Raw genomic sequence first — 23,591 nt, forward strand, 5'->3', positions numbered from 1 at the left:
GCGATTTCCCCCACCCCAATCCGAAATGGCGACTACTCGTTGGCGTCCGCCATTATTTGTTTTTATTTATGCGTCGTGCATCTGCCTGAGCTCCTGGGTGTTTCTGGTTTCTACAAATTTTACAGAAAATTAATTTTCTAGTATTATTTTCATAAATTTTCATTCAATGTTTAATTAGAATTCATTAATTGGACCACACTTCCCGTAATTTACCTGCATTAAACTCGAAATGTTTCCCGTTGGACTTCTACTATTATTTCATAAGTTTTCATTCAATGTTTAATTAGAATTCATTAATTGGACCACACTTCCCGTAATTTACCTGCATTAAACTCGAAATGTTTCCCGTTGGACAACGTAAGTGTTTCAAGTTTCACATCTTTCCATTCAATCGATATCCCGTGCTTCTAAAAATAAGTTGAAACAGCAGCTGACCTCCATTTCTTTATTTCTAATAATAATTGAATAATTCTGAAATGCATGTTTCATAATGAATCATCTAAAATTAGTAGGATTCATGTGAAATTTCGTGATGGTTCTTGAAACTATAAGGCTAAAATTCTGAAATGCATGTTTCATAATGAATCATCTAAAATTAGTAGGATTCATGTGAAATTTCGTGATGGTTCTTGAAACTATAAGGCTTTCAGAAATTTGCTACCTAGATATTTTGCCCATCTCTTTGTGTTCTCTTCTCCAATGAATCCATTCTCTCCTGGATGTAAAGGTCACTGACCTGGAAATTCGTGCCATTTAATAAAATATCTGTCTGGGAAAGAACATTTGAAGCAATAGACACAACATTCCATTTTTTACTAGCCATTGCTTCAGTTTTGTCTAAATACAGCCATGGACTTAAGATTTACTGTGAAAAAATAATCATTCTGTGTAAACATGGACTTGGTCTTTTGGTTGACAAAGTTCAGAGGTTAAAAATGTGGAATGTTGGACAGTCTCTACCTACTGTTCAACATTCCGAATAAGTTTTTACTTCCAAAAACATTTTATGTACAGGGAACCTTTACAAAGTATTGGAATATTTTTTTAAAGAGGTTTGAGGGAGGTAACTGTAACTACTAAGGTCTTATCCTGAAATTGAAGAGAGCAGAAAGACAGGATAGGAGAAAGCCAGCCGTTCCGTAAACAAACATTACTCCATCAGGATAAAATCTGCCCCGGGGTGGGACTCAAACCCCTGGCCTTGTGCTTATGAGGCAGGCATGCTATCAATTAAGCTAACTAGACTGTCAATAATATTGAGCAAGTTGGCTTGTGCAAGAATCTTGCTCTGTGTTTACACCCAAAATATCTGAGGAAAGCCTCTTGCACAGTACTGGTTGCACCAGTGCCCTATAACACCAAAGTATGGAAAAGTATTTAGGTACAATTCCATATTTCAATCTAATTTGCCCAAATTCAAAATTCTGCTTTTCCATTGACTATTACACTTGCAAGATACTTTTCTACACTTTGGTGGTGTCACAAAAGATCTAACCAGGTCGCAGTGACCAAGGGCGTTTTTTAAAGCCGATGGCCCTACCTTTACCAATACCAAATACTTGCACAGGTCTTAAGTGTCCCAATCAATATACTGGAGTGCATTAATGAATTGGATGTTAAATTTCTGTGAGGTTGGTTTGGTGGTAAACACCACTGTGTTAAGCTAGTAGGAATAGCACATTGAATGCACCAGTTCAAACCACATAGAGCTCAGAGCAAGAAGCTCTATGCTCTATGCTCCACTTTGTTTTTAGCCTTAGCAGTTACAGTTTCCTCTATCAAACCTTTTAAAAGGTTTATTCACATGGGTTCAAGTAGAAATACAAGTATTCTAGAGCAAGTTTGCTCCACTCTGTTTTTATCCTTAGCAGTTAAAGTTTCCTCTATCAAACCTTTTAAAAGTTTTATTCACATGGGTTCAAGTAGAAATACAAGTATTCTAGAGCAAGTATTCATGACCTTGGTTACTTGTATGAAATATGTCAATAGTTCGCATGAAAAAGTTTGACATCTACTTACAAATGGAAAAGGTATCAAATGATGCTACTTAATGGAGCACAGAAGCAGTCTTATGAAAGATTGGATTCTAAGTTTCTATTGAAATCTGACAAGCTGACAAAGTATAAATGATGCTACTTAATGGAGCACAGAAGCAGTCTTATGAAAGATTGGATTCTAAGTTTCTATTGAAATCTGACAAGCTGACAAAGTACTTTAGTTATCCAAACTTAGGTCTCAAACCTTTAAAGTAGGTAGTTGTCTCAAAATTGTGTTTGTCTCAAAACTATCTCAACTCACCCTATTCAAGTTATTTAACCCATCTGAATAAACAAACACTTTGTCTCTTTCTGTCTATAATACTTGGAGTGGGTTTCACCAACCTACTTTTCAACTCCTTACTTGCATGAAATATGTCAATAGTTTGCATGAAAAAGTTTGACATCTACTTACAAATGGAAAAGGTATCAAATGATGCTACTTGATGGAGCACAGAAGCAGTCTTATGAAAGATTGGATTCTAAGTTTCTATTGAAATCTGACAAGCTTACAAAGTACTTTAGTTATCCAAACTTAGGTCTCAAAACTTTAAAGTAGGTAGTTGTCTCAAAATTGTGTTTGTCTCAAAACTATCTCAACTCACCCTATTCAAGTTATTTAACCCATCTGAATAACGCCCAAATTCAAAATTCTGCTTTTCCATTGACTATTACACTTGCAAGATACTTTTCTACACTTTGGTGATATAAGGCACAGGTCTTGTGTGTCCCAATCAATATACTGGAGTGCATTAATGAATTGGATGTTAAATTTCTGTGAGGTTGGTTTGGTGGTAAACACCACTGTGTTAAGCTAGTAGGAATAGCACATTGAATGAACCAGTTCAAACCACATAGAGTTCAGAGCAAGAAGCTCTATGCTCTTTGCTCCACTATGTTTTTATCCTTAGCAGTTACAGTTTCCTCTGTCAAACCTTTTAAAAGGTTTATTCACATGGGTTCAAGTAGAAATACAAGTATTCTAGAGCAAGTATTCATGACCTTGGTTACTTGCATCTAGGAATAGCACATTGAATGAACCAGTTCAAAACACATAGAGCTCAGAGCAAGAAGCTCTATGCTCCACTCTGTTTTTATCCTTAGCAGTTACAGTTTCCTCTATCAAACCTTTTAAAAGGTTTATTCACATGGGTTCAAGTAGAAATACAAGTATTCTAGAGCAAGTATTCATGACCTTGGTTACTTGCATGAAATATGTCAATAGTTTGCATGAAAAAGTTTGACATCTACTTACAAATGGAAAAGGTATGAAATGATGCTACTTAATGGAGCACAGAAGCAGACTTATGAAAGATTGGATTCTAAGTTTCTATTGAAATCTGACAAGCTGACAAAGTACTTTAGTTATCCAAACTTAAAAGTAGGTAGTTGTCTCGAAATTGTGTTTGTCTCAAAACTATCTCAACTCACCCTATTCAACTTATTTAACCCATCTGAATAAACAAACACTTTGTCTCTTTCTGTCTATAATACTTGGAGTGGGTTTCACCAACCTACTTTTCAACTCCCAACAGCTTGTTAGCTTAACAACCCTGTTAAGCTTATACAAATCAAATAGAATGCAACAGACTGTTAGCTTAACAGATCTTCTAAGGACTGAAAAAATGTTGGTGAAATCCACCGTTAATGTTGGGAATTCCAAGTTTTTCCCCTTCTCAGCCAACAATGTGTATCTAATTTGACTATTTCTGCTTTTAATGCAGCACCCCCACCAGGGGCACCTGGAGCTCCCCCAGGCCCTGTTGCCCCACCTGGTGCTGTGCCTGCCCCTCCTGGGGCTATGGGAAGGAATTCCAAGTTTTTCCCCTTCTCAGCCAACAATGTGTATCTAATTTGACTATTTCTGCTTTTATTGCAGCACCCCCACCAGGGGCACCTGGAGCTCCCCCAGGCCCTGTTGCCCCACCTGGTGCTGTGCCTGCCCCTCCTGGGGCTATGGGACTTATCCCACCTAACCAGCCCCCTCAACCTGTTCAGCCACCAGAGCTACCCAGTAAGTATCAGTTTATTGCACCACAACTACAAATCAACTAGCTTTAACATTGTTAACATACAATTTGTATAAATAAAACAATTAAAAAATTTCATTCATTCATTCTACTTAGTACCATTTTATTGTACTTTAGAGTTATATTATTGCACAAGTTCCTGATCAATCACTGGAGTTCAGCAGTGTTGTATGTGGTCCCTCTTTTTGTAAATCCTGAACTAAATCAACAAATTGGGATTCATTCTACTTACTACCATTTTATTGTACTTTAGAGTTATATTATGGCACAAGTTCCTGATCAATCACTGGAGTTCAGCAGTGTTGTATGTGGTCCCTCTTTTTGTAAATCCTGAACTAAATCAACAAATTGGGGTTCTTTTATTATTATTATTATTCCTGCATGGATCTTCTACTCTCTGAATAATTCTGTATACTTAAATAACTATTTTCCTCCTTTTCCTGAAGTCACTTTAACACTATGGACATTAGTTTGTTTCTGACAATCAATTTACCCTGTGTTCATTTTATTTTCTCCCCTCAGTGTTTAACTGTCCCAGGAGACCTAACCTTGGGCGCGAGGGGCGTCCCATTGTACTCCGGGCCAACCACTTCCAGATCTCAATGCCACGAGGCTTTGTCCATCACTATGAAATACAAATCCAACCCGACAAGTGTCCCCGCAAAGTGAACCGTGAAATAATCGAGACCATGGTTCATGCATACAGCAAGATATTTGGTGCCCTCAAGCCAGTGTTTGATGGAAGAAATAATCTGTACACCAGAGATCCACTCCCCATTGGAAATGACCGAATGGAGCTAGAGGTAATTTATATTTTCCTTATACCTCTTGTAAGAAGGAGTAAATAGTCATAGTATGAGTCACCTCTGTATAGTTATATTTAGTCATAGTTACAATTTAGAAAATTTAAGTATAATTTTAATAAAACTTACTTAAATAATGGAAATTTGATAACCATATTAATTTACTGCCACAAACAATTGGCACTAAACCAAAGAGATCTGGGTATTTAGTTAAGTTCTCTTTGAACAAGATTGCAGTGTTGCCAGTGTGAGGAAATTGATATCGCGTTTTTTATTCATTTATTTAATTATAAGTTTGCTTTTCCATTTCCACTCATCAGGTGACCCTACCAGGCGAAGGAAAGGATCGCGTGTTCCGCGTTGCTATCAAATGGCAGGCCCAGGTCTCTTTGTTTGCCCTAGAAGAGGCTCTGGAAGGCCGCACTCGGCAGATTCCATTTGATGCTATCCTTGCATTGGATGTTGTTATGCGACATTTACCGTCGATGACGTACACACCTGTAGGGCGCTCGTTCTTCTCCACTCCTGACGGCTATTATCATCCCTTGGGCGGTGGACGTGAAGTGTGGTTTGGATTCCATCAGTCAGTTCGTCCTTCACAGTGGAAGATGATGCTCAACATTGATGGTGAGTGGTTGTGTTTTTTGTTTTTGTTTTGTTTGTTTGTTTGTTTGTTTTTTGTTTTTTTTTTTTTTTGACTTTTCGGTCCCATTTCGGCAGTATAAACAGGGTATTCTATTCTATTCTAAGTCAACAACAATTTTAGATTCTAAACGAAGTCAAGGTTGCTGCAACCAGACCTGCATAATATGTGTAATATTATTCTATTCTATTCCAGTATCTGCCACTGCATTCTACAAGTCGCAGCCTGTGATAGAGTTCATGTGCGAAGTGCAACTTTTCGGTCCCATTTCGGCAGTATAAACAGGGTATTCTATTCTATTCTAAGTCAACAACGATTTTAGATTCTAAACGAAGTCAAGGTTGCTGCAACCAGACCTGCATATGTGTAATATTATTCTATTCTATTCCAGTATCTGCCACTGCATTCTACAAGTCGCAGCCTGTGATAGAGTTCATGTGCGAAGTGCTCGACATTCGAGACGTCAACGAGCAACGCAAGCCTCTCACAGATTCACAACGAGTCAAATTCACCAAAGAAATCAAAGGCCTCAAGATTGAGATCACTCACTGCGGCACGATGAAGCGAAAGTATCGCGTGTGTAACGTCACACGCCGCCCGGCTCAGATGCAATCGTAAGTGAGATTAAGATCGTAAGTGATCGTAAGTGTGAGTAAGTGAGATTTTTACTCTTCTTTCTTTCTCTCTCTCTTTCTCTCTTTTTTTTTCTTTTTCTCTCTCCCTGCTCTCTTTTAAGAGATTCTGAGCTGCCCGGCTCAGATGCAGTTGTAAGTGAGATTTTTTTCTCTCTCTCTCTCTCTCTCCCTCTCCGTCTCTCTCTCTCTCTCCTCTTTCTCTCTCTCTCACTCTCTCCTCTTTCTCTCTCTCACTCTCGCTCTTCTTTTTTTCATTCTATTTTAATAGGTAATAACACTCTTTACCAACCTCAGTGGTGTAGTGGTTAGCGCGGTGGACTTCGGATCTGGAGGTTGGTGGTTCGAGTCCAAGTCAAGTCATAAAACTTAGCGTAGTGCATTAAGCAGGGAACGACATTCGTGACAAGCATTTATGCTTAACACAATTAAAATTCCTTCCTTAATAAGACTCTTTATTGGTTATAATCACGTGCAAAATACGATAGTTGGACAGAAAAATTAAAATTCCTTCCTTAATAAGACTCTTTATTGGTTATAATCACGTGCAAAATACGATAGTTGGACAGAAAGGGCGAAATTATTATCAGAGGCAATCTCTACCATTTTAAGAGGTTCTAACTGTAACACGCGAGGTCTTACTATTATCCAGAAATCGAAGAGAGGACAGGATAGAAGAATACCAGGCGTTCCGAGAACGAACCCATATTACATGAACTTCACGTCGCGCGTTGGTTGGAAATTGAACCCGCGACCTATGTAGGTCGTATAAGGCAGACGCGTTAGCCTTCAAGTTTACCAGGCTGACATAAAACGTTTTTGGGGAACCACTTTGCCATTTCAAATGCCCAAGTTATTCGAAGTGGGTATAGCTAACCTGCCCTAAACACTGCGTTCGATTCATTCCCTGTCCTAAACTCTGCGTTTGTTTAATTTCCTACCCTAAACTCTATTTGCATCACTCCTCCCTCCAGATTCCCCTTACAATTAGAAAACGGACAAACGGTGGAATGTAATAAGGATTAAGTGATCGTAAGTGTGAGTAAGTGAGATTTTTTATCTCTTTCTCTCTCTCTCTCTCTCTCTCTCTCTCTTTTTTTTTTTCTCTTTTTACTCTTCTTTCTTTCTCTCTCTCTCTTTCTCTTTTTTTTTCTTTTTCTCTCTCCCTACTCTCTTTTAAGAGATTCTGAGCTGCCCGTCTCAGATGCAGTTGTAAGTGAGATTTTTTCTCTCTCTCTCTCCCTCTCCGTCTCTCTCTCTCCTCTTTCTCTCTCTCTCACTCTCTCCTCTTTCTCTCTCTCTCTCTCTCACTCTCGCTCTTCTTTTTTTCATTCTATTTTAATAGGTAATAAGACTCTTTACCAACCTCAGTGGTGTAGTGGTTAGCGCGTTGGACTTCGGATCTGGAGGTTGGTGGTTCGAGTCCAAGTCAAGTCATAAAACTTAGCGTAGTGCATTAAGCAGGGAACGACATTTGTGACAAGCATTTATGCTTAACACAATTAAAATTCCTTCCTTAATAAGACTCTTTATTGGTTATAATCACGTGCAAAATACGATAGTTGGACAGAAAGGGCGAAATTATTATCAGAGGCAATCTCTACCATTTTAAGAGGTTCTAACTGTAACACGCGAGGTCTTACTATTATCCAGAAATCGAAGAGAGGACAGGATAGAAGAATACCAGGCGTTCCGAGAACGAACCCATATTACATGAACTTCACGTCGCGCGTTGGTTGGAAATTGAACCCGCGACCTATGTAGGTCGTATAAGGCAGACGCGTTAGCCTTCAAGTTTACCAGGCTGACATAAAACGTTTTTGGGGAACCACTTTGCCATTTCAAATGCCCAAGTTATTCGAAGTGGGTATAGCTAACCTACCCTAAACACTGCGTTCGATTCATTCCCTGTCCTAAACTCTGCGTTCGTTTAATTTCCTACCCTAAACTCTATTTGCATCACTTCTCCCTCCAGATTCCCCTTACAATTAGAAAACGGACAAACGGTGGAATGTACTGTAGCCAAATACTTCCTGGACAAATACAAGATGAAGTTACGCTTCCCACATCTGCCCTGTTTACAAGTGGGACAAGAGCACAAGCACACCTACTTGCCTCTTGAAGTAAGTATACAACGGTGCGGTGGATTAAAAAATTGTGCATTTTCACATATCTGTCTTTTCCCTCTAAGGGTGCCCACAGAACGAGGAATTCAAGATGAAGCTGTAAGATGAAAAAAACAAACGTACACATTCTTATGAGACCGCGCAGAACGAAGCATTCCGAAGATTCGAGATAAATTTCAGAAACAATATTTTCACATATCTTTCTTTTCCCTCCAAGGGTGCCCACAAAACGAGGAATTCAAGATGAAAAAAACAAACGTACACATGCTTATGACTCTTATGAGACCGCGCAGAACGAAGCATTCCGAAGATTCGAGATAAATTTCAGAAACAATGTTTCAGGAAAAATTTTCAAGAACAAAATTCTGCGTGCGCTTCTTTCTGGATTTTTGCCTGAATTGTTTCCGAATGTTCCGCTGGAATATGCTTCATCTTGAATTCCTCGTTCTGCGGGCACCCTAATGTTTTTACATAAACGAAGCGGAAGAAGTCCTGTACTATGACGTCATCACATACGGGAGCGTATGCCATGGCGTCAAAGTTCAAGATTTACCGGTATTTTTTAAATCAATTTATCTCGGGTTCTAGAAGTCGCAGAAGAAAAAGGGAAATTCCATTGTTCCTCTTTTTTTCTGTTCTTTGAAACCTCGCCCAAGTAAGCGCAACTGTTCTATTCTAAAAAAGACTATAAGAAAGGCCTCTGGCGACTGCGTTTGCTTGAAATGTACGGTTATGTAGATAAGTAGTTACTTAAAGTTATTCGAAGTTTCTTATAAATATACATCTTTTGATGAGAAGGGTACCAAGAAGTCCTGTACTATGACGTCATCACATACGGGAGAGTATGCCATGGCGTCAAAGTTCAAGATTTACCTGTATTTTTTATATCAATTTATCTCGGGTTCTAGAAGTCGCAGAAGAAAAAGGGAAATTCCATTGTTCCTCATTTTTTCTGTTCTTTAAAACCTCGCCCAAGTAAGCGCAATTGTTCTATTCTAAAAAGGACTCTAAGAAAGGCCTCTGGCGACTGCGTTTGCTTGAAATGTACGGTTATGTAGATACGTAGTTACTTAAAGTTATTCGAAGTTTCTTATAAATATACAACTTTTGATGAGAAGGGTACAATACTGGATGACACTGGGCCAATCTACGGATTCCACCCCCTCAATTTTCAATTCACAGCTCATGTACACTGTACTTATTCATGTGGTTCTACTTCCTTTCCCCCACAGGTGTGTAACATTGTGGCCGGTCAGCGTTGTATCAAGAAGCTCACCGACATGCAAACCTCCACTATGATCAAAGCCACTGCCCGCTCTGCTCCGGACAGGGAACGGGAAATTCAGTCCCTTGTCAAGCGAGCAGACTATTTTTTCTGTTCTTTGAAACCTTGCCCAAGTAAGCGCAACTGTTCTATTCTACAAAAGACTATAAGAAAGGCCTCTGGCGACTGCGTTTGCTTGAAATGTACGGTTATGTAGATACGTAGTTACTTAAAGTTATTCGAAATTTCTTAAAAATATACATCTTTTGATGAGAAGGGTACAATACTGCATGACACTGGGCCAATCTACGGATTCCACCCCCTCAATGTTCAATTCACAGCTCATGTACACTGTACTTAATCATGTGGTTTTACTTCCTTTCCCCCACAGGTGTGTAACATCGTGGCCGGTCAGCGTTGTATCAAGAAGCTCACCGATATGCAAACCTCCACTATGATCAAAGCCACTGCCCGCTCTGCTCCGGACAGGGAACGGGAAATTCAGTCCCTTGTCAAGCGAGCAGACTTCAACAACGATGCCTACGTTCATGAGTTTGGCCTGACGATATCCAATAGTATGATGGAGGTGCGTGGACGCGTGTTGCCCCCGCCCAAGCTACAATATGGAGGCCGTATGAGTTCCATCACTGCACAGGTCAACTCCATGTCCTCACAGGTAAGCAGCATTTAAAGTTTTCAAATCTTCGTATGGGCGACTAGATTTATAAACTAGACCGACAATCTTTAAGGACAAGCCCCACAGCCTAACTTTGTATTTATTTATTTTTTATTCTTTTTTTTTTATATTGGAATCTCACCCTTAGCTTAAACTATGCTTCCAAGACTTGAGTTATCTATCGGGAACTGGTTTTTGCCGCTGCACTGGCTCTTGTAACCGAAGTGCTCAATTTTGTATTATAAACTTACTACTAAGACGTAGGAAGTGGATCTAAATTCTATTTCGACCATTTCGCAGGGATTGTTCGCTAGCAAGCAGCAAGCGCTGCCGAATTCTGGCGTCTGGGACATGCGAGGCAAACAGTTCTACACCGGGGTGGAAATTCGAGTCTGGGCCATCGCATGTTTCGCACCTCAGCGTACGGTGCGGGAAGATTCCCTGCGGAGTTTCACGCAGCAGTTGCAGAAGATTAGTAACGATGCCGGCATGCCCATTATCGGTCAGCCATGTTTCTGCAAGTATGCCACTGGGCCGGATCAAGTGGAACCCATGTTCCGCTACTTGAAATCAACATTCCAAGCACTGCAACTGGTCGTCGTGGTGCTCCCGGGCAAAACTCCTGTGTATGGTGAGTACATTAAAAAAAAAAGAATTTCGTAGCGACGAATATTTGTTTGATAATGTGAAAATTTCAATACCCATCCGACCTCATTTTGTATTTCAATAAACTTGCTCTGACTTCGATTCAACTTGGCTCGATTTTTCGTAATCAAAAATATTTTATTTTACTCACCAAACAGGTCCAAAACTTTAGTAATGAGTGTTTCACTGCCGTTTTTATTTCGTAGCAATAAAACAACTGCTACATTAGACGCGTGTAGCATGCCCATCCATCAGATGGGCGAGAAGAGACACAATACTTCCCATTTAGACATTTAGATTGTGAAAAAGTATTTTTAAGCGTTATTTCTGTTGGCGACAAGGATCACTGAAATAATATGTTATTTATTATGAAAGTCTCCTGACTCGGTCCTGCAAGATGTTTAATTTTTAAAATGTAGTTTTTATCTCCAACAAGCCTTCTGGAAAGATGTGAGAAAAATCCCACTTGACACGGGATTGTGAAAGTGATGAGAATGAAATTTATTCTCTGAGGGACTGACAATAAAGAGCATACTGTGCTCCTTTGGAAATTTCCGCCAGTTTATCCTATTAAAAAAAATATATATATATTTTTTGACAGTTATCTCAAGTATCTAAGCACCTATTAGAAAATTAGTTTCTCAAAGTTTGTGAATATGTTGAATATATTCTATTTGTCATGCTTGTACTGAGTATCTTGGATGTTCTCTTCTGTTCCAGCCGAAGTGAAACGCGTCGGAGACACAGTCCTAGGTATGGCAACCCAGTGTGTCCAAGCCAAGAACGTCAACAAAACCTCTCCTCAAACCCTGTCCAACCTGTGTCTGAAGATCAACGTCAAACTGGGTGGCATCAACAGTATTCTGGGCCTCAAACCCTCTCCAACCTGTGTCTGAAGATCAACGTCAAACTGGGTGGCATCAACAGTATTCTGGTTCCATCTATTCGACCCAAGGTGTTCAATGAGCCTGTCATCTTCATGGGAGCGGATGTGACACAAAGAAAAGATGAGTGTTTCACTGCCGTTTTTATTTCGTAGCAATAAAACAACTGCTACATTAGACGCGTGTGGTCTGTGTCGTAGCATGCCGTCAGATGGGCGAGAAGAGACACAATACTTCCCATTTAGACATTTAGATTGTGAAAAAGTATTTTTAAGCGTTATTTCTGTTGGCGACAGGACACAATACTTCCCATTTAGACATTTAGATTGTGAAAAAGTATTTTTAAGCGTTATTTCTGTTGGCGACAAATTCAAATGGGAAAGAGAGGAAGGTTTAAAAAATCGAAGTAGCTCAATACCGAAGGCCTTTTCAGATATCTTCAAATTACAGGGAATCCCTTTTCAGTTCTATTCGGGCAGGATAAACAAGGTATATCCTACTCCATTTTTTTTCTTTCTAAGTTAAGCAATAGTTATTTGTAAACTTTACCTATGAAATATAAAAGAACTTGTTCAGACTGCGGGAGTAAAGGGACTTTTCAGTCCTATTCTGGCAGGATAATCAAGGTATATCGGATATACTATATCCTACTCTATTCTATTTGTCATGCTTGTACTGAGTATCTTGGATGTTCTCTTCTGTTCCAGCCGAAGTGAAACGCGTCGGAGACACAGTCCTAGGTATGGCAACCCAGTGTGTCCAAGCCAAGAACGTCAACAAAACCTCTCCTCAAACCCTGTCCAACCTATGTCTGAAGATCAACGTCAAATTGGGTGGCATCAACAGTATTCTGGTTCCATCTATTCGACCCAAGGTGTTCAATGAGCCTGTCATCTTCATGGGAGCGGATGTGACACACCCCCCTGCTGGAGATAACAAGAAACCTTCCATTGCCGCTGTGGTGGGCTCTATGGACGCCCATCCATCGCGCTATGCAGCCACAGTGCGAGTACAACAACACCGACAGGAGATTATACAGGAGCTGAGCTCTATGGTCAGGTATGAAACCTATCTTTTTTTTTGCTAAATCCCCTTTATATTATCTTTTTCTTTCTTTTCTAAATAAAAAAATGATAATAAGATGTTTAATAGAGGGAACTATAACTAATTTGTCAAAATCCCCTTTATATTATCTTTTTCTTTCTTTTCTAAATAAAAAAATGATAATAAGATGTTTAATAGAGGGAACTATAACTGCGGAATCGAACCCGCGACTAAGCGCTCACAAGGCAGACGCGCTACCTTCCAAGCTAACTTAGGCTGGCTCTGCTTGTTTTGGTGATTATGCTCGTATTCAAATGGGATTTTGACAAATTGTCGTGTTTTCTTAGTACCTATACCTTTTTTTGCGATTTTAAATGGGGAAGTAATTATTCAAATGGGCACAATAGGGCTGCCTGGAAGAGACTGACAAGAAACGCCGACCATCCTGAAGTAGGAAAAAACTAAGAAGAAGAATGACTCGAATGGGCATTTGTTGATAAACTACATATTTCAAATGTTCTCAATATAACTAGTGTGGGGTAAATATGCATATAAACGGTGGAAGGACTTTGTGATCAACTTTTTGACCTATTTCGCAACCACTTCATTTCCCTCTTTCATTTCGTATGTCCACAGAGAGCTACTGATCATGTTCTACAAGAGCACGGGAGGCTATAAGCCTCGAATATACATATAAACGGTGGAAGTACCTACTTTGTGATCAACTTTTTTACCTATTTTGCAACCACTTCATTTCCCTCTTTCATTTCGTATGTCCACAGAGAGCTACTGATCATGTTCTACAAGAGCACGGAGCTTAACAGCCCTGTTAAGCTTATACAAATCAAATAGAATGCAACAGACTGTTAGCTTAACAGATCTTCTAAGGACTGAAAAAATGTTGGTGAAATCGGTATTTAATGTATAATGGAACATTCAATTTTTTTTATCAAGGATTCCTGAACCGTTATAAGTAGTTATAATAATTTACCCACCTTCAGAATACTTCGGGGCAGGCAAAAAATACGTACAGTGTGAGTAAGTGAGATTTTTTTATCTCTTTCTTTCTCTCTTCTTTCTCTTTTTTCTCTTTTTACTTTTCTTTCTTTCTCTCTCTCTCTTTTTTTTCTTTTTCTCTCTCCCTGCTCTCTTTTGAGAGATTCTGAGCTGCCCGGCTTAGATGCAGTTGTAAGTGAGATTTTTTTTTCTCTCTCTCTCTCCCTCTCCGTCTCTCTCTCACTCTCTCTCACTCTGGTTTAAGTAGCTTAATGATATACAGTTTTGCCAATGGTCTCATCATATTACCCAATTCCTACTTTCTACCTATCTTGCTCAACTCAATATTATGATGTTAATAATGAAGTCCCCTCATTTTCTGTCCGATCCCAACTGACCGTTCTTACCGTTTACAGGCTATTCTGTGCAGATAAGAAGGAGCAGTCGGGCAAGTCTGGCAACATCCCAGCAGGTACTACAGTGGACATTGGCATCACCCATCCTACCGAGTTTGACTTCTACCTGTGCTCTCACCAAGGTATTCAGGGTACATCCCGCCCCTCTCACTATCATGTACTGTGGGATGACAACCACTTTGACGCGGACGAGCTACAATGTCTCACCTACCAGTTGTGTCACACCTACGTCCGATGTACACGGTCCGTATCTATCCCTGCCCCGGCCTACTATGCTCATCTGGTGGCGTTCCGGGCCAGATACCATCTGGTTGAGAAAGAGCATGACAGTGGCGAAGGTTCACACCAGTCTGGCTCCAGTGAGGACAGAACCCCGGGTGCCATGGCGCGCGCCATCACTGTGCATGCCGACACCAAGAAGGTGATGTACTTTGCCTAAGTATTGCCGACAACCTCAATATTCACGTTACAAAATCCAGTTTTCTAGCTTCATACTTGATGTCCCATTCTTCAAAGAGATGGTGTTGTCCATTACAAGCTTCTTCTTTGAGTGCCTGTGTGTTCGGAATTTTGGCGATCATCATGGCTATTTTTATCTTGTTGGTGGCAATCCGGAAAAGTTCTGCAGATGATTTGTCGAACCAGATTCTGAAGTTAGCCTCAGAATCTGGTTATGACTGATTCTTCAAAGAGGTGGTGTTGTCCATTATAAGCTTCTTCTTTGAGTGCCTGTGTGTTCGGAATTTTGGCGATCATCATGGCTATTTTTATCTTGTTGGTGGCAATCCGGAAAAGTTCTGCAGATGATTTGTCGAACCAGATTCTGAAGTTAGCCTCAGAATCTGGTTATGACTCAGAAAGCTACATTACGAGCTACAAGTGAAACATTTAATGAGGGGATTGTAGCAGAATTTTATGAAAAGGGCCGCACTCGCTTGTATTGTCCAGTACCATCCCAGAGCTACAAGTGAAACATTTAATGAGGGGATTGTAGCAGAATTTTATGAAAAGGGCCGCACTCGCTTGTATTGTCCAGTACCATCCCAGCGTTATGACTCAGAAAGCTACATTATAAGCTACAAGTGAAACATTTAATGAGGGGATTGTAGCAGAATTTTATGAAAAGGGCCGCACTCGCTTGTATTGTCCAGTACCATCCCAGTTAGAAAAATACCAAGGACACTGCCTGTTGAATGACCCAAGATACTCTGCCTTGTAAGTATCTAACTGCCCAGATGTATGAAGAATGTTACTGCCTGCTTCTGCTGTGACAAGATAACTGCCTGGACATGCCCATGATGACTTTTTTTTACCTTCTCGTCCCGATATATTTACCTTTAACTGGAGAATGAATTAAATACTACATAATTATGTCTTCACTTGACTTGACTTACCTTCTCGTCCCGATATATTTACCTTTAACTGGAGAATGAATTAAATACTACATAATTATGTCTTCACTTGACTTGACTTACCCTAGTCAAGTGAAGACATATTATTTTAATTCATTCTCCAGCTATAATGCTACTTGACAAAGTATCCCTTTGGAAAACATATTTACCTATGTTATTAACATACTTACACTCTGACTTAAATCCCATGTGTCGCACTTTCAGTTGTGATTGGCCTATTTTATTGTACCAAAACAGTCAAAAGACGCCCTTGGAATTTCTGCCATGATTTTATATTTATAAATTTAGTTTAATCGTCGTTTCTAGTTTCTAGGTTTCTAAATACAAAAGCATTTGCACTACCTCGTTTGTTTTCGGCAGTAATCTCCATACATACAATGACCGACTTTGCTAGACACTTTGACTTAAATCTCATGTGTCGCACTTTCAGTTGTGATTGGCCTATTTTATTGTACCAAAACAGTCAAAAGACGCCCTTGGACCTTCTGCCATGATTTTTTATTTATAAATTTAGTTTAATCGTCGTTTCTAGGTTTCTAAATACAAAAGCATTTGCACTACCTCGTTTGTTTTCGGCAGTAATCTCCATACATACAATGACCGACTTTGCTAAAATCAGATTATTTTTTTATTGCAATGTACCCTATGTACTTAAACATTCTTCAACTCCATTTTTAACCCTCTAGAATAAGACATTCTAAATGCTGTAGGAGTGTAGGGTTTAGCGAATAGACCAGGGGCATATTCCTCCATACACTCTGTTCTGTGCAAAATCACTTCTCATTTGACACTTCCTCTGAGGAAGATAGTTGTTATAAAAACTGCAAAGTGTTGAATTGAAGAGAGTATGGGAAAGAGCCTTAGTACTACCTGTTTCGGTAACAGATAAATTTCATATTGAAACGCTTTCCCAAGTTATGGGTTGTAGTTTTATTTTGCATTGAATTCTAAAAACCTATAACCTACCGCTCGTAGCAAGCTGAGAAGATTATTGTTGAAATAATTAAACTTGCTCCCCAGACATGTTACGCTTGATTGATAGTCATATCAGAAGAATTACAAACTACCTTAGTCAATAGACATACCAGCTAAAGATTCTCACGCCCAAGTTTTGAAATATTAGATGAGATTCAACATTAGATGATCCGCGTTTCTTTGTATTTAAATTATACAATATATTAGGTTAATGTTAAGAATAAGTTTTAACTCATTTTCAATTGTTTTTTATATTATTTTGTTTCCACTATTGATTGATTTAATTTATCCATATAGATTTGTTATGCACATAACGTAGATTAGTTTACTGCCAAGGCATGAGCGTGTTTCATATTGATATAATGGCTGTGCGAACAAATGAGAGTTTAGGTTTCTGTCCACAAAGCTTTCTACAGACATATTTAACCAAGTTAAGTCAAGCTCAAGTTCTTAACATTGGTCTAAAGTGCCACTTTATCCATGTATTTTTTCTGCAAAATAAGTTGTACAAGAATTTTAGCCAAGTCAAACTTGAGCAAAAGATGGCTTCTTAAATATGGCTGTAAGGACGAATATTGATCGGGAATCGATATTTGTGACAAGCATTTAAATATGCTTAAAACAATAAAAATTTCTTACATAATATCACTTTGGAACTAATATTGCTACTTATACTACTTAAAAAAAAAAAAAATCCAAACGATAGCCAACATGGCAAAAACTATTCCTACTCAACAATGGATGGTAAACGGTTGTAAAAAGCTACGAAAGCAAGTTAAATAATAAATAATTACTTATTGAGTAGGAGCTAGGAGTTGTCTGTACAAACATGAAAATTAATGAGTAGACCTCCCCCCTAATTCTGTTACGAAATTTAATGTTAACAATAAACTTATTATTATTATTAATTCAACATGTAAATTGAGAAAGATGAGGTGGTAGTGAACTAAAGAATAGAATTATACCTTCTTTATCCTGCTCGAATGAGACTAAAAAGTCCCTTTACCCCACCAGGCCAGCAGTGTAAACAAGGTCTTGTGTATTTTATGGGTTTAACAAAAAGAAAAATAATATACGAACTTGTTGGAACTGAGGGGACGCCAAGGTGGTTCTCAGCTGCTCTTCTTGATTACCATCGGGTCCAATAGATGGCAACGATAACACTTCAGTCGATCATTTAGGACCGGTTTTAGCGTCACCTATGTTAAGCTACACCGAGCAAGGCCAATAAATGGATGGGTGACTTAAACCTTATATTGGGAATAAAGGGAGAACGGGCTCTAGTCTTGATTTTAAATGTGAAAGTAAAATCAAATCAAGAAGAATAATAAACTGAATATTAAACAAATTAGGTAGGTACATACATAGGTACTGATTATTGGATGGGTGACTTGAACATTATATTGGGAATAAAGGGAGAACGGGCTCTAGTCTTGATTTTAAATCATTACATAAAAGATCGAAAAATCAAATCAAAAATAATAATAAACTGAATATTAAACAAATTTAATTAGGTAGGTACATAGGTACTGATTTTCTTTAATCACGATCGAATAAACTACGGGCTAAAAAATTCCCGGAGGGACATCCACCCAGCTTTTTTGTAAGATGTTTGATAGAAGGAACTGTAACTGCTTAGGTCTTATCATCCTGAAATTGAAGAGAGAAGCAAGACAGGACAGGAGAGAGCCAGCCATTCCAAAAAAAGAACATTATCTGTTCAGGACAAAATCTGTCCTGGGCTCAAATCAAACCCTTGGCCTAATGCTCATTAATGATTTTTTATGATTCTAATATCATTAAAAAAAAAATCATGCTCTTGTGGTTTAATAAATTTTAATTCCTTTGTTTCAGGGACTTTGTGAAAAGCCTATCAATGTTTGCTATTGGTATTTATATTGTGAAAACATTCAAGGATGTTAGGATAACGAGCTCCCTGCCTCAGTAGTTAAATTCTGAAATCATCTAATGGCAAAAGAAAACCTGAGCTTTGGCTGAGGATGTTAAAAAGGATACCTGGTATTCTGTCCATTATACCTAACAAACTCTGTGGCATTGGTTGTAACCAAAGCTTGATAGATGGTTTGAACAATGTAATTTAGTATAGAAACTTGTTTTTTTTTTTTTTTTTTTTTTTTTTTTTTTTTTTTTTTTTTTTTTTTTCATGCTCTTGTGGTTTAATAAATTTTAATTCCTTTGTTTCAGGGACTTTGTGAAAAGCCTATCAATGTTTGCTATTGGTATTTATATTGTGAAAACATTCAAGGATGTTAGGATAACGAGCTCCCTGCCTCAGTAGTTAAATTCTGAAATCATCTAATGGCAAAAGAAAACCTGAGCTTTGGCTGAGGATGTTAAAAAGGATACCTGGTATTCTGTCCATTATACCTAACAAACTCTGTGGCATTGGTTGTAACCAAAGCTTGATAGATGGTTTGAACAATGTAATTTAGTATAGAAACTTGTTTTTTTTTTTTTTTTTTTTTTTTTTTTTTTTTTTTTTTCCCTTTTGACGACCTATGAACTCAAAGCGAAAAAGTTTTAGATAACACTTCAGTCGTTATTTTAAGACCGGTTTTAGCGTACGTTAAGCTACTCCGAGCAAGGCCAATAAATGGATGGGTGACTTAAAGGAATAAAGGGAGAACGGGCTCTAGTCTTGATTTTAAATCATTACATGAAAGTAAAATCGAAAACAAATCAAGAATAATAATAAACTGAATATTAAACAAATTGGGTAGGTACTTAGGTACTGATTTTCTTTAATCACGATCGAATAAACTACGGGCTAAAAAAATCCCTGAGGGACGGGCCCAGCTTGTGCTAGACTACACTAGATTAGATAGGTAGGTACTCTGTAGCAAAAGTTGCCCTAAGTGACAGTCATATTGATCAGCTTTTAGAAGACGCAAAATTTAAGTTCCAAAATCCAGAATCTAGATAAATCCATGAGAACACTAGTAGCTTCGCCTGTAAGTAAAGCGTACGTCTGTACGTATACGGGAGTAAAAGACAGAACATTGTTTGATGAGTACATAATAATAGGTATTGAAGAAAAATAAAGGGCTAATTTATATTTTTCCAAGTGGAATAAAGGTGATAATGAAGCTTTAATAAATTTAAATTGAACCCTTCCAATATAAAAACTTCAGACACGTCACGCTTTAAATGAATCTATCTATATGCCCGTGGCATATTCCTGTAGGGATAGTATAGTACTTGGTGTATAAACTAGTGAATGATTAGTGACTGTTTCCATATCCTACTATACTGTTATGAATGATTTTCATACTTTCCTATGGCTGTTTTTTTCTATATTTTTTATTTATTACTCTTTCCAAAATCTTAAGACTCTGAGGAACACAACGATACCAATATTGCCAGTTTCTGACAAGTTTTAACAAAGTTATAGGCAAATGAAAACCGTTCGTTCTTTCTGCCGGACCCTGTATTTACCTTTTTCTTCTTTTTAAACTTTTCTCTTTTTGTTTTGTCTTCCTTAACTACCTTTGGACAGTTTTATTCTAATCATTCTAGCCTTTTACAAAGATATGTTTTCATGCAAATCTCTTTCTCTGTCTTTCTGTGGTCAATATAGATTTATAGAAAAAGTGGGTAGTTTCAAGTGGAAAACAAAAAGTTTTGATTTTGACTTTGAATTCTTACCCTCTTCTAAAATGTAACCAATGCAAAACATTAATATTTAAAGTAATAGTTATTAGATTTTATAATTACTTTGAATTCTTACCCTCTTCTAAAATGTAACCAATGCAAAACATTAATATTTAAAGTAATAGTTATTAGATTTTATAATTATCCCGTTGGCTATTTTAAGTTTGTGTACATACTACATATTGATTGCATTAGTATTCTTGATTACAATAAATCCATACTTCATTATAATTAATACCGGGAAAGTAAATCTTTTCATTTCAAGTAGTTTTTTTTGGTTTTTTAGCCCGTCCTTCTTTTATTATTACGATAGTAATAAAAAGGTATAAGGGACGGGCTATTGTATTCGCTTCAGTGTCGTCTGTCGGTCGGTTGGTCGGTGTGTCTGATCCCATAGAAGAACTTATCCAAACCTGGTCGACCTATATATCAAATTAAAGGTCTTTATACCAGGAACACGAAAATAATGGTGCTAATTTTGTCCAGAGAAGCATAAAGCCAAAAAAAAACTGGTTTTTGGGGGATTTTTTTTTCACATTTTCTCACACAAATGAGCTCTGATCTCGAAATTCGTCGCGACGACCTATGAACTCAAAGCGAGAAAGTTTTAGATAATCCAGAGAACCATAAAGCCAAAAAAAAAACTGGTTTTTGGGGGATTTTTTTTTTTTCACATTTTCTCACACAAATGAGCTCTGATCTCGAAATTCGTCGCGACGACCTATGAACTCAAAGCGAAAAAGTTTTAGATAACACTTCAGTCGTTATTTTAAGACCGGTTTTAGCGTACGTTAAGCTACTCCGAGCAAGGCCAATAAATGGATGGGTGACTTAAAGGAATAAAGGGAGAACGGGCTCTAGTCTTGATTTTAAATCATTACATGAAAGTAAAATAGAAAAATCAAATCAATAATAATAAACTGAATAATAAACAAATTAGGTAAAAGGTAGTGCAAATGACGGGCCCAGCTTGTTATACACTACACTAGAGTAGATAGGTAGGTACTCTGTAGCAAAAGTTGCCCTAAGTGACAGTCATATAGATCTTAGGTACTGATTTTCTTTAATCACGATCGAATAAACTACGGGCTAAAAAAATCCCTGAGGGACGGGCCCAGCTTGTTATACACTACACTAGAGTAGATAGGTAGGTACTCTGTAGCAAAAGTTGCCCTAAGTGACAGTCATATTGATCAGCTTTTAGAAGACGCAAAATTTAAGTTCCAAAATCCAGAATCTAGATAAATTGAGAACACTAGTAGCTCCTTCGCCTGTAAGTAAAGCGTACGTCTGTACGTATACGGGAGTAGAAGACAGAACATTGTTTGATGAGTACCTACATAATAATAGGTATTGAAGAAAAATAAAGGGCTAATTTATATTTTTCCAAGTGGAATAAAGGTGATAATGAAACTTTAATAAATTTAAATTGAACCCTTCCAATATAAAAACTTCAGACACGTCAGGCTCCGCCTGTAAGTAAAGCGTACGTCTGTACGTATACGGGAGTAGAAGACAGAACATTGTTTGATGAGTACATAATAATAGGTATTGAAGAAAAATAAAGGGCTAATTTATATTTTTTCCAAGTGGAATAAAGGTGATAATGAAACTTTAATAAATTTAAATTGAACCCTTCCAATATAAAAACTTCAGACACGTCAGGCTTTAAATGAATCTATCTATATGCCCGTGGCATATTCCTGTAGGGATAGTATAGTACTTGGTGTATAAACTAGTGAATGATTAGTGAGATATGTAGTAGAACAATCTTAAAATACGAACTGCATTAGCTTGTAATTTGTAAAAGGTGTTTTTTAAAATAAATTTTTGTTCCCAAGGAATGCAATAGTCCTACATACTGGACTCCACACACATTTCAATGTAATGTAATTGTTCCTAAAACATCGAAGTGCCTGATGGGGCTGGGGAAAAATAAATGAAAATTCTCATTACGTACTTCATACAATAGAAAGTACATAATAACACCTTGTACTACACTATTCAGTGCAATAGTCACTAAAATGGACGTGGCACACAAGGGATCAGAAAGAGACCGCCTAAACATGTATTATTCCTTTCCTATTGGAAGGTATCCTCAAAAAACTAAAACTACTTCTTCCTCAGTGGGAAGCTCTATCTTCTACTCCATATTAACATCATCGTCATCATCATCAGGTGATTTCTTCTCTTCACTCTTGAGTCGCTTCTCTGGCTGGGTAGTTTCAGGGGCAGGTCGCTCATGGGTCTGTTGGCCACTAATCGACGCGTTCTGAAGGGCCCGCACAAACTCTTCCATGTTGCCTTGGGTGGTGGCGGCGACCGCTTCGTTGCTCACGTCAAATTGTTGTACAACAGGCCCCAGCTGACCGGACTGAAGAGCTGCAGAGAACATACTCACCGCCTGTGGAAGTAAAACAAGTATAAGTACATAATTATATCAACCAACCTCAGTGGTGCAGTTGTTAACGCGTTGGACTTTGGATCTGGAGGTTGGTGGTTCGAGTCCAAGTCAAGTCATAAAATTTAATTAACTTTTTCCTCTCGTACCTTCATAACAGGAAACTACTTGTAAAATACCTAAATGAGTCCTCAGATCCCATATTACCTACGCATACAGCTAGGACCTGAGTGTAATGTCATAGGTTCCTCATGATTTTCATGAAGCACTGAAAACTCAAGCTGAGGAAGGGCCAACTTTCATTACCTACTTTCCTTTTTAAAGTTAAATGTGTGATATATTCAGGTAACTGAGCACACATCATGTAGCTATTCATTTTCTATTTTGGGGCTCAGTCAAGGCTTGGTTCTGACACTTTGCTTGATTCTGACACTCATCTCTTTTTATTTTCTTTCAGATCTCAACTAGCAACTAGTCAATTCATCATGGTATCATTGAAGCCAGTAACCAATGCTTTGAAAGGACTCTATTCTGATCCAAACAAATGGTAAAACCTCACTTTTTTTGTAAGATGTTTGATAGAAGGAACTGTAACTGCTTAGGTCTTATCATCCTGAAATTGAAGAGAGAAGCAAGACAGGACAGGAAGTCCGTCCTTCCTTTATTAAATTACAATAGTAATAATAAAAGGTATAAGGGACGGACTATTGTATTCGCTTCGGTGTCGTCTGTAAGATGTTTGATAGAAGGAACTGTAACTGCTTAGGTCTTATCATCCTGAAATTGAAGAGAGAAGCAAGACAGGACAGGAGAGAGCCAGCCATTCCAAAAAAAGAACATTATCTGTTCAGGACAAAATCTGTCCTGGGCTCAAATCAAACCCTTGGCCTAATGCTCATTAATGATTTTTTATGATTCTAATATCATTAAAAAAAA

General features: G+C 38.1%; 2 protein-coding genes and 1 long non-coding RNA gene across 3 annotated transcripts in view; 1 reads left to right on the forward strand and 2 right to left on the reverse strand.

The window, feature by feature from the left end:
- Positions 1 to 84: 84 nt before the first annotated feature.
- Positions 85 to 14,814, forward strand: LOC103507599 (protein argonaute-2). Its single transcript, XM_026822439.1, has 14 exons — positions 85 to 134; positions 245 to 357; positions 3,916 to 4,050; positions 4,589 to 4,869; positions 5,190 to 5,496; positions 5,904 to 6,126; positions 8,120 to 8,267; positions 9,503 to 9,631; positions 9,926 to 10,210; positions 10,511 to 10,841; positions 11,576 to 11,743; positions 12,420 to 12,798; positions 13,420 to 13,478; positions 14,063 to 14,814. Exons 2-14 carry the CDS (start codon positions 339 to 341, stop codon positions 14,632 to 14,634), a joined length of 3,036 nt encoding a protein of 1,011 aa, XP_026678240.1. The 5' UTR covers positions 85 to 134; positions 245 to 338; the 3' UTR covers positions 14,635 to 14,814.
- A 444-nt stretch (positions 14,815 to 15,258) lies between these two features.
- Positions 15,259 to 15,979, reverse strand: LOC113466766. Its single transcript, XR_003391066.1, has 2 exons — positions 15,671 to 15,979; positions 15,259 to 15,589 (listed from the first exon to the last, which is right to left on the reverse strand). It is a non-coding gene; the product is annotated as an uncharacterized LOC113466766 (long non-coding RNA).
- A 5,976-nt stretch (positions 15,980 to 21,955) lies between these two features.
- The window catches only part of LOC103507607 (proteasomal ubiquitin receptor ADRM1), a 4,841-nt gene continuing 3,205 nt past the window's right edge, over positions 21,956 to 23,591 (reverse strand). Inside the window, exons 5-6 of the mRNA XM_008472099.3 lie at positions 22,966 to 22,969; positions 21,956 to 22,658 (exon numbers count right to left, since the gene is read on the reverse strand). Of these exons, the coding sequence (XP_008470321.1) occupies positions 22,398 to 22,658; positions 22,966 to 22,969 (265 nt within the window). The 3' untranslated portion in view covers positions 21,956 to 22,397. The remainder of the gene's footprint in view (positions 22,659 to 22,965; positions 22,970 to 23,591) is intronic.

The sequence above is a fragment of the Diaphorina citri genome, unplaced genomic scaffold, assembly GCF_000475195.1.
Source record: "Diaphorina citri unplaced genomic scaffold, Diaci psyllid genome assembly version 1.1 scaffold329, whole genome shotgun sequence".
NCBI lineage: Eukaryota > Metazoa > Arthropoda > Insecta > Hemiptera > Psyllidae > Diaphorina > Diaphorina citri.

Coding starts and splice junctions, on each gene's coding strand:
- LOC103507599 (XM_026822439.1), top strand. Junction 10,842..11,575: donor GGGCAAAACTCCTGTGTATG/GTGAGTACATTA, acceptor CTTCTGTTCCAG/CCGAAGTGAAACGCGTCGGA. Junction 12,799..13,419: donor GAGCTGAGCTCTATGGTCAG/GTATGAAACCTA, acceptor GTATGTCCACAG/AGAGCTACTGATCATGTTCT.